Source organism: Barbatula barbatula (genome assembly GCF_947034865.1).
Source record: "Barbatula barbatula genome assembly, chromosome: 4".
NCBI lineage: Eukaryota > Metazoa > Chordata > Actinopteri > Cypriniformes > Nemacheilidae > Barbatula > Barbatula barbatula.
Window position 1 is genome coordinate 21,780,261 of NC_136768.1, and position 11,851 is coordinate 21,792,111.

General features: G+C 47.6%; 1 protein-coding gene across 1 annotated transcript; it reads left to right on the forward strand.

Moving 5' to 3' along the window:
* Positions 1-6,700: 6,700 nt before the first annotated feature.
* On the forward strand, positions 6,701-7,087 carry LOC306893000 (histone H2A-like; the record flags this gene model as incomplete). The annotated part of the gene is made up of 1 exon (XM_079454436.1): positions 6,701-7,087. One exon carries the CDS (start codon positions 6,701-6,703, stop codon positions 7,085-7,087), a length of 387 nt encoding a protein of 128 aa, XP_079310562.1.
* Positions 7,088-11,851: the final 4,764 nt, after the last annotated feature.

An 11,851-nucleotide genomic window follows, 5' to 3' on the forward strand; every position in this document is an offset into this window, starting at 1 on the left:
ATCTGTACAAAACCGGGGTGTATTATCGGACTTTGGGACCAAGAGACAGGGTGACGCCCAACTAGAGTCTGAGGGGACTGCTATCTTATTATGGGCCATGTACTTAATCTCAGCCTCCAAGTCTTTACGTTTCTCTGGGTGAACACGATAAAATCTTTGCTTAATTGGCTTTGCATCCCCCACGTTTATATCATGCTCTAATAATGTCGTTCGTGATGGCGTATCTCCAAATAGGCATGGAAAACTTCTTATCAGTTTAACTAGCTGTCCTTGCTGAAACAATTCTAGATGACCCAATACGCTTTCCAATTTATCCAAAGCTTCGTTATTTTTCAGCCGACCAGACATCATAACCTCATCAGGCCCTGCTAAATCTTCCATCTCCTCCAAAACTGAGGAAGATGACATAGCCAAACAAACAGGATGATTTTTTGGCAACTCTAACTCCCCCCCACTCCCAAATGACACACGCGACACATAAGGCTTCAAAAGATTAACATGACAGAGCCGGGTCTTTGTCCTACGAGCTGGAGTAGAAATTAAATAGTTTTGATCTGAAAGCTTTTTCAATATAGAAAATGGTCCAGAAAATTTTGCTTGCCACGGGGAAGTAATTATAGGTAAAAGAGCCAAAACCTGGTCACCTGGGAGAAACTCTCTGTGCTCAGTATGACGATCATAACGATCCTTCATCTTAGTTTGTGCCCTAGCCAAATTTTTACTGGCCACCTTCTGAGACATATAAAGCCTATACCTGAACCCATTCACAAAGTCCAGTAGGTTAGTTGGAGGCCGAGCCTCCTTCCAGTTGTCCTGCAAAAGAGCCAGGGGACCCCACACTTTATGACTAAAGATCAGATCATTAGGGCTAAAACCTGTACTTTCTTGGATTACCTCTCTAGCAGCTAGCAACATCCATGGTAAAGCCTCTTCCCAATCACCCTGCATCTGAACACACAATGACCGCAACATGGACTTAAGTGTTTGGTGAAACCTCTCCAAAACGCCTTGGCTTTGAGCATGATAGGCCGAAGAAAAATTATGAACTATGTTCAACTGTTTTAGCACTTGAGCAAATAATTTTGAACAAAAATTTGAACCTTGATCTGACTGAATGACCCGAGGAAGCCCAAAAATAGAAATAAATTGGGACAATACACTGACCACAGACTTGGCCGTTATACTACGCAATGGGTAGGCTGCAGGGTATCTAGTGTTTTGACACATCACTGTCAATAAATACTTGGCACCAGATTTTGATGGGGGTAATGGCCCGACGCAGTCAATAAGAAGATGTTCAAATGGTTGACTTATAGCTGGTATAGGACAAAGTGGCACGGGTTTCAAAACCTGATTAGGCTTACCAGTCAACTGACAGGTGTGACACAACTTAATGTATGCAGATACATCCTTTTTCAAGCAAGGCCAAAAAAAATACAACAAAACCCGGTCATACGTCTTCCGGACACCCATGTGTCCAGCTTGATCATGAGAAATCTGCAGAACAATATCCCGATATGTCAAAGGAACAACCACTTGGTAAATCGGGTAGCCAACAAAACCCTCAAACTGCGGCGTCCATTTTCTCATTAAGACATTGTTATGCAAGAAAAAACAATGAGAAAGATTTCTGACCTCGACAGGAGAACAAATCCCTTCCACACAAGACTTCAAGGTGCTGTCAGCTTTCTGTTCCTGGATTAGCTCATCATAAGAAACAGACCAGGGGACAACAGGTACCAGTAGATCAGGACTAGAGGCCACACCTTCAGAGTAATCCTTATTCAAACACTTTGAACGAGTTACTGCACAAGCACTAAACACATCAGGGAATTGTACCTCACTCTCATCAGGCTTACTGCACACGCCAGGAGTCAACGTCACCTTGGCAGGTGGAGATACACAAGCCCAAACTTTATCACCAGCTATGTCATTACCCAGGATCATAGCAACGCCATCCACAGGCAACGCTGGTCGTACACCAACAGACATTTCCCCCTGGAAAAGATCACAGTGCAGCATCACTGTTGTGGTACATTCAAAACATTTAAACCCATTCCGACTACAGGAATGTTAGAGCCTGTGAAGGTGTCATTTGAAAATGGCAATGTTGCAGCTATAATAAATGAATCAAACGCACCAGTGTCACGCAAAATCTTTATGCGCACTTGCTCTTTGCTCCCCTTTAATGACACAAATCCTTCTGTAATAAAAGGCAAATACGACTTCAACTCCAGATCGCCTTCTGCAGTGATTCTGGTTAATTCCTTAACAGGGACAGATGCAGCACACATCACAGGATTAGTCCTAGGAAAAGCTTGTTTTGGTCGAGACTTAAGAGCATAACAATCATTTTTCCAATGTCCACGCCTATGACAGTAATTACAGATTTTCTCTGAGTCTAACGAAACACGACCCTTTTTATCTTCGAACAGCCTACCTGCTCTTGTTTCATAAGAGGCAACACCACCTCTTGAATTATGAATCAAAAAATAATCGTCAGCCAATGCAGCAGCTTCCCCAACTGACTTAACTCCACGCTCACCAATATAGGTAGCAATGCATTCAGGCACAGAGTTTGTAAACTGCTCCAAAATAACTAACTCACGCAGGCTTTTAAAAGAATCAACCCCGGCCGCAGAGCACCACTGGTCAAAATGTCTAGCCAGATCACGCATAAACTCCAGATGTGACTTGTCTCCACGTCTCCAACCTCGAAAACGCAATCGGTATGCCTCTGGGACAAGTTCATAAGCTTTTAGAACCGTAGTTTTAACCACAGAGTATGTATCACAATCAGTGCTGCTTAAAGCTGAAAAAGCCTGTTGTGCTTTTCCTGTTAACACACACTGTAACATTAACATACGCGTGGAGTCAGACCAACCTCGAGCATCTGCTAAACGCTCAAACAATGAAAAGAATGTTTCCGGGTCCTCCTCATTAAACCTGGGAACTAACCTCAAATCACTTAAGTCATCGTGCTTCGTGCTACTTGCCTGCGCCGCTACAGAGCGATCCGCCCAAAGCGCCTCGCTCTCCAACTTACCTTCTCTAATCAACAACAATTTTTGTCTCTCCAAATCTAACTTCTCTCGCTCCAAATCCTGTCTCATGTTTTCCAGCGCCTGCTCTTTGTCATGCTCAGCTTTAACACGTAACAAAAGTAATTCTTTCTGCTGTTCAAACGATAAACCGACTGGGTTTACATTTCTTGACAGAGACGTTTCAACAACAGTGTCAACTTTACCTGGCATTAAAACACCACTTTTTAGCAACTCCATTTTCAAATTACTTTTAACACAATCTTTTGTTTTCCGGGCATCTCCTATATTAACCTTATAATACTCTGCAATCCTGATCAATTGTTTCTTAGTGCAAATATTTAATCCAGATTCAATAAAATCTTCCACTACCTCATCCATGGCTAACAAATTCACCAATAAAGATACGCTTAAATGACAATTTATTAGTACCCAAGGTCTGTTACAACCACAAATCAAGAAAGGCGTTTCCCCGCTAACTACCTAGCCAAAAAAGCTAACTTACTGAACCCTAGTCTTCGTGAGGCGTAGCGGTTGGTTTTTATGCATTTAGAACCCGCTGGTTCGGAAAAGGCGATCAGCAAGCTGACAACCCCTCTTAACCACGGAAATGCTCCCGAGCCGATGTAGGGAACAAGGAAATGGGAAGCTCTAGCCGCCGTACCTCCACACTAAAACAATAATCCAGCGAACCCCCTATTGGGAAACGCTGCTACACCTACAAGGAAAAACGCCAGTCCAAAACATGCAAGGGCACTTTGACAAACTATCACTTACCTACATAAGCCTCTAGAAACAACAACACACGTCCAAATATTCCCGTTTGAGTACGCCAACCAACAAATCATCAAAAAAAACTAATCAAACGCAGGCACGTCTCCCAGAGCGCAAAATTTAACCATATACGGACAATGACGTCAAGATAATTCCCCCTTAACCGCCAATCAAAAACGCACAGAAAACGAGCTACACTCGCCCTCCTGTGCCCACAAGCGCTCATAAACAAATTACTAAATCAAATCTTAACGCGCACTAAACTTAATCAAATAACTAATAACGAAATGCGCAAAACCAAACAGACGAGCCCCCACTTTGTTACGACTGGCTCAGAGCCATAACAAAAGATAGGAGACCATGCCTCAAACAAGCATTGCAAAAGATACATTTATTATACATATAACACAAGTTTAGCCGACAGAACCAAAATATCAGACGTGGATGTAAATATCAGTAATGTAGTGCGGGTGCATGGATGTATTGTGTGTATGAATGCGAATGTTGAGTGTAAACATAAAAGACATAAACATAATAGACATAAACTTAAGTCAACTCAAACGGCCATCTGCGTAAACGGCTGGCGTCCGAAGCGAGGATGAACCTTCTGGTCCGACATTGGAGCTTCTATTTAAACACCATTCTTCCCAGGTGACAGCAATTAAGCCTGAAATAGAGGAGGGACAAGAGAACCAGCAAAGACAGGCCAAGGGCCGTAACAGTGGCTATATTGTGCAGAATGGCACATGCAGCCAATATCTGTGATGTCCGCTCTGGTGACACTCTTAAACGCCTAAGGCAGTTGAAACGTGCCTTTAGGATGCCAAAGGTCTCGATATTGACCCTTGTTTTTTCTGAGGGCCACATTGAAGCGGTTTTGTGGCCCTGTCTGAGGGTCAAAAAAAAAAATCTCCTACCAACAGGCCATCAAAAAGCCCTGCCATAGAACAGAAAAGGGGAAAATTGTTTAAGTTTTGCTATTAAAATTTAAACTTTAATGTATACTGTTCCAAATTTTACTTGCCTTCTTCAAAGCGCTGACACAAAATAGACTCACGGAAAATGCGTGAGTCATGCACTGAGCAAGGCCATTTGGAATCCAAGCTTGTGATCGTGCATTCATGATCACAAGTCATCTGCAGGTGAAATGTACAGTAATTGTCCTATCTGTTAGTTGCTATTTATTTAAAGATTGATCTCGATGCAAATAAAAAAATTTCACATAGGCTATAAAGGAGCCCTACCTGAACATTAAGGCTGTGAAAGGACTTTTTGTTCACATAATCTGCTTCATGTTCTCCTAGCGCTGTGGAGATTGCAACATGAGTGCAGTCTATTGCTCCTATGACTCTAGGGAATTCTATCATAGGAATTAGAAATATATATTTAAAACCATTCCTAACAGGTAGCTACTGCATACTATTGTATAATAGATTTCTAAGTGTGAAATATGAGCATTCAAAAAAATGAGCGTGAAAGGCTAAATTTGTTCATGTGATGTCACCCTATCAAGATATGTTACCGGCAATTTTATAAAAGCCCTCTTTTATGGACATGGTGGATAAATGTCCAGGGAACACAATAAAGCTATTTATGTACCCCTGCAGAGCGAGGACCACCTTTGAGAATGGTTCGACAGACCGTGTTTTTCCCTAGATTCTATGCATCACCGACCACATACAAGTATTAAATTAGATTAGATTCAACTTTATTGTCATTACACATATACAAGTACAGTGTAACGAAATGTAGTTTAGGTCTAACCAGAAGTGCAATTAGCAAGTGCAGGATATACAGTGAATAAATACAGAATACAATTGTTATGAAAATATTTTACAGTTGGTATGTTCTATGAAAATATGACAGTAAAATGTATGTACCACTTACAAAAAAAACCAACGCAATACATACCATTTGCGGTACAGTAAGGGCATGGCTTCGACGAGTCACATTTGTAATGTGCGGCTCAAGAAGTTCGCAAAGATAAGACATTAATTCCGCAGAAAATCTGTATCTTTCGTACAAGTAAGTATCAGGAAAGTGAAGGGGATTTTGTCTGTCCCTAAAAACTCTTTCTCTACGAAGTGCTCGTCTAACAATTTGCACGGAGATGTCCACAGTATTCGGGAGAAAAGGTGAAGCCATTGAAACAGAGAACAGATGCAGGGAATTAGTTACGTCATCTATATGTTTCTTTACTCACAGCTGATTGGTCAAACTTCAGTCTAAAATCTCGAATCCAGAACATAACCTGCCCCGGAGCAGCGTAAGATACCATGGCGACGAACACCGATTAAAGCCGAGCTACTTTCGTGGTACCTAAAACCCAGGGTTGGCACAAACTAAACTGAAACATAGCTGGCTAGCCACCTAAACCAGCTTCATGGTACAGTCCCCGGGTTTTGCATCTGAACTCTTCAATTGTTTATCAATAACCAGTTCATTATACATTTAAGGTTAAACCTTATTGAAAAACTGCCCCAATACAGACCGTATACACTGTGAGACAAGAAGTGATGCATACCGAGGAATCGATGTCATTTCTTGCGTTAAGCAATTTCGCAGTCAGGGTGACACGACACATAGAGCCGCGCTTAATATTACCCCACCCAATAACCAATGAGACGCGTAGAGAGCGGAGCACAACGTTGATCTCCGCCCCCACATGTAGCACCGCCCCTTACAGCAGCCTGCAGCCAGGACCTTCTCAATTTATTTGGGCGGGAGAAAGAGGGGGCTGGGCTTTTCATTTGGAGGGAAGTTGAATGATTGGTTTAACAGTTTAAGGGACTCCAACCAATAGGCAACTGACAGACGGGATTAAAAACTGTGAACGGCAGCGTCTAAACTAATTCTCTGATCTCTCCTATCACAATACAAAGAACATGAGCGGAAGAAGCAAAACCGGCGGTAAAGCGAGAGCTAAAGCCAAGACTAGGTCGTCCAGGGCGGGACTACAATTCCCCGTGGGTCGCGTTCACAGGCTCCTTCGTAAAGGCAACTATGCGGAGCGCGTCGGTGCCGGTGCTCCCGTGTATCTGGCCGCCGTGCTCGAGTACCTGACCACCGAGATGTCACGAGCGGCCGGAAATGCCGCTCGCGCCAACAAGAAGACTCGCATCATCCCCCGTCACCTGCATCTGGCGGTGCGCAATGACGAGGAGCTGAACAAGCTTCTGGGTAAAGTGACCATCACTCAGGGTGGCATGCTGCCCAACATCCAGACCGTGCTGCTGCCCAAGAAGACCGAGAAGCCTGCAAAGTCCAAGTAAAAAGGACGGGAGTTTATCTGTACACACAAAGGCTCTTTTAAGAGCCACCCACATTATCGACGAGAGAGCGACGAGGTTTCTGTTTTGAACCATCCGATGTGTCTTGCTGCATTATCATAGACTGGTTAAACATGCACTCGGATCCTCCAAATCAGTATTTGAGATTCCTGTAGCAAATGTTGCTAGAGATAATACGTTTCCTCGAACAGTACGTAACGAGAGGCCTTTTGACGTTTTATCAAAGTAAAACGTCTCCGGTTACTTTCGTAACCTCGGTTCCCTGAGAAGCGGGAACGAGACATTGCGGAGACCGCATATGAAACTCCTCCTCTTTTTCACTTTTCCTGAAGTCCTATAGGATAACGCCAGTAAAAAACTGGCCAATTGTCGCAAGACATGCACAGTATGCAAATACTGACGAATCTAGACAGTATAAATACAGTGCATGTGACGACAATCCTCAGAATCTACGAGAGAACGCCCGCTCGGTGATAAGCGGCGAACACGGCGATCTACGCAATGTCTCGTTCCCGCTTCTCAGGGAACCGAGGTTACGAAAGTAAACGGAGACCTTCCCTTTCGAGAGCGGTCACTTCGACATTGCGGAGACCGCATATGGAACGATAGTACAATCCTGCCGTGAGAGCTAGCAAAAACAGCCCGACAACTGGGATAACACACAAAGTATGTGGAGCATACAAATCAACCATTCGCGCCCCAAGCATTAACCGCTGATTGGCTGAAACCGGCCTATGAACTGCTAGATCACTGAGTACGCCAATGAACTGCTAGATTGGCCTCTTGGCAAATTTGCATAACCAAACCCAACGAACGCAGCGGGCTGCGCTGAACAGGGCAGACACCACAGCAGTAGAACCAGCACGGAATCCCGGGCGATATAATAGCGAACATAAGTACACCAAGCACAGTGTAAACAGCAATGTGGCAACAACTGTGTAGCATAAGAAATACAAGGTAGAAGATAAAGCTTAATCAGCACTCACCGAGAGGACTTGAGAAGCCAACGAGGACACATCCAATCTATAGAGCCTGGCGAAAGTATTCCAAGAAGACCAGCCAGCTGCACAGCATATGTCCTGAATAGATGTGCCCTTAGACCAGGCCCACGAAGGGGTGATAGCCCTAGTCGAATGAGCTCTGATACCGAAGGGGCAGTTCCGACCCTGACTCTCGTACGCCAAGGTAATAGCGTCCACCACCCAGTGAGAGAGCCTTTGTTTTGAGACAGCCCGGCCTTAGTAAATAATAAATAAAGAGATGCTCAGACTGCCGAAACCCGGCCGTGCGATCAATGTAAGCCCGCAAGACCCTTACCGGGCAGACCGCTCTCTGAGCGTTAGCCTCCTGCGAGTCTGACGACTCGGAAGACAAAGCGGGCAAAGAAATGACCTGAGCTCTAAAAGGGGTAGGCATGGACTTTGGCACTAACCCGATTTTTGCCGGAGAGTGACGCTGCAGTCGCCGGGTGCAAAACAAATGAAATCAGCGCCGACTGAGAGCGCTTGTAAATCCCCTATGCGCTTAGCCGAAGCAAGGGCAAGACGGAGAACGGTTTTTAGAGTGAGCTCTCTTACAGAAGCCGCGTCCAAAGGCTCGAAAGGGGGAGAAGAGAGAGCCTTCAACACCAGCGCTTAGTCCCAAGGTGGCACCGAAGGGGTTCGCGGGGGGAAAAGTCTCCTCGCTCCTCTGAGGAATCTGACCACCAGCATGTGCCTACCAATCGATTGCCCATCAACCGGGGAACGAAATGAGGCGATAGCAGCCACATAAACCTTCAGCGTTGAAGGGAGGCCGCCGTTGTCCAGCCTGTGCTGTAGGAAAGATAAAATATCAGACACGGGGACTGTGACAAACATCAGTCGGGTCGATATTGTTACTGCTGCACCATTTAGCAAACACCCCCCATTTTAGAGCGTATAAAAGTCTGGTAGACGGCGCACGAGACTCCGAAATAGTATCCAGTACACGCTGAGGGAGTGCAGTTAGAATCCCCGAAGCGGCCAGGCATGGAGGATTCCACAACTCTGGGCTGGGGTGCCATATCGTGCCGTTCACTTGGGACAACAGGTCACGCCTGAAGGGAAACCGCCACCGCGGTGCCGTCAACAACTCCCTCAGGTCCGAAAACCATGGTTGATTCGGCCAAAACGGAGCGACGAGAAGTACCGAGGCCGACTCCACCCTTATTTCGCACAGCACTATGGGTAAAATCTTCACTGGAGGAAACGCGTAAAGCCGAACGACCGGCCAACGCACCGTCAGCGCGTCGCTCCCCATGGGGGAGTGGGTCAGCGAGAAATACAATGGGCAGTGTGCGTTCTCGCTTGTCGCGAATAGATCCACTTCCGCCTTCCCGAAGCGTTCCCAAATTAACAGGACTGTGTCAGGATGAGGCCTCCATTCCCCGTGCGGAAGACCCTCCCTCGAAAGCATGTCCGCTCCGCGGTTCAGATGACCGGGGATATGCGCTGCTCTGATAAAGAGTATATGCCGATCTGCCCACAGTAGGAGACCCGCCGCCTGTTTGAAAAGAGCTCCGGAACGGATCCCTCCCTGGCGATTTATGTACGAAACCACAGACATGTTGTCGGTGCGAATCATAACATGTTTCTGCTCCAGCCTCGACTGGAAAGTATGAAGAGCTAGACACACCGCCTTTAGCTCCAAGCGATTTATGTGCCATTTCCTCAGAGACTGTGACCAAAGGCCAGATGCCGGCATGCCCTCGCACACTGCGCCCCATCCCGAGGACGACGCATCCGTCGAAACGACTGTGCGTCTTGTCACAAGCCCCAGGGGAACTGGGTGTAACCGGGATTCGCGCCCGACCCGAGGACCATGCTCTCCATGGAACCCGAGCCTTCAGCCAGAACTGTAGTGGTCGCATGTGCAGAAGACCTAGGTGGCAGACCGCCGACGCTGACGCCATGAGACCCAAAAGCCTCTGGAACTCCCTCAGGGGAACAGACCGGCCCGGCCTGAGCAAATGTAGAGCTGAAGAGATGGACTCCGTCCGCTCTGGGGAGAGGCGAGCGCGCATCTCCACTGAGTCGAAACATATCCCCAGATACGTTATAGGCTGACTCGGCGTGAGTTTGCTCTTCTGCATGTTCACGCGCAGCCCCAGGGATGTCAGGTGACAAAGCTGCATCTGCGTGTGACCGATTAGCGCCTTCCGAGAGTGGGCTAAAATCAGCCAATCATCCAGATAATTGAGAATGCGCATTCCGCTCGCTCTGAGAGGGGAAAGTGCTGCGTCCACGCACTTCGAGAATGTGCGCGGAGCTAATGCCAGCCCGAATGGGAGGATAGAAAATTGGTACACTGAATCCTCGAATGCGAATCGCAGGAACCTTCGGTGACGCTTGGCTATCTGAACATGAAAGTACGCATCCTTCAGATCTATGGATACAAACCAGTCCCCGGGACGCACTTGTGCCATGATCTGTTTTAGAGTTGTCATTCTGAACGCTCGCTTGTGAAGCGCTCGGTTGACGGGTCTCAAGTCCAGAATCGGATGCAGACCACCATCTCTCTTGGGCACTACAATATACCGGCTGTAAAACCCGCTTTCCCGCTCGTTCGGAGGGACACGCTCGATCGCTCCTTTCGCGAGCAGGCTGCAGATTTCCTGCCTCAACACAGGCGCGTTTTGCGCTGACATAAAAAAAACAGACATAATGGCCGAATCTGATCGGGGGTTACCGTCAGCGGACCGTTTAGGGGAGCGCGCTGGCCCAGCGAGGCTAAATGCACTGGCGGGAAAATAGCTCGCGCGTGAGAATCCAGCGGTCTCTCGTCCACGGGAGCGTCCGTGGACGAGGGAAGGCTGGTTATAGTTGTGACTAACTGCGGCTTCGCGCTGCACCGTGGCAGGGCAAGGGACGCAGCATTGTGTGGGTGAGGGGGAAAGAGGTCCTCTTGTGAACAGGTATGTGTTTTTATTGCATTCACACAAACAACACTTACAACATTGCAATAATCGCCCGCAATCGCGGGGGAAAACTGTTGCAAACAGCTGCGTTTGGGGGCCGCCGGCAGAGTCACGATGTCACCAAAGAGGCCGGAGGGAGTGATCGGTGCGTTCCGAAGGGACTTACGATCAGCGTCCTTTAGATCCACCAACGTAAGCCACAGATGACGTTTGAGGACGACCATGAACCCCATAGACCTGGCGATAGCTTCTGCGGTGCGCTTTGTAGCCATCAGAGCGAAGTCGGTCGCCGCCCTCAGATCCTTCATGGCGTCCGCCTCCAGATTGCTGCTATCCAGCGACGGAAGAATCTTAGCCTGGAACACCTGCAGCACCGCCATAGAGTGCAAGGTGCAGGCGGCCTCGCCTGCGGCCGCGTAGGCTTTACCGTGTAGGGCGGTAAACCTGCACGGTTTCGAGGGCAGGCCTGGGTCCGAGCCCAACGAGGTGGTGGAAGGGCATAGATGAGCAGCGAGGGTCTCCTCGACGGGTGGCATGCGCACGTAACCGTGGGCTTCAGCCCCGACCACGTGGGCGAACATGGCCGGTGTAGCAGCGTGAACGCGCGCCGACCGAGGTGCAGACCAGGATTTCACCACGTGCTCGTGGACGTCTGGAAAAAACGGCGCACTCCTCTCCGACGTGGTCTGGCGGCGGCTCGCCTGAAAGTACCAGGAGTCGAGCCTACTTTTTGTCGGCTCTTCAGGTGAATCCCAGGCAATGTCGAGCTCGCTTACGGCCTTCTCGATAACCCTTACGAACTCCTCGTG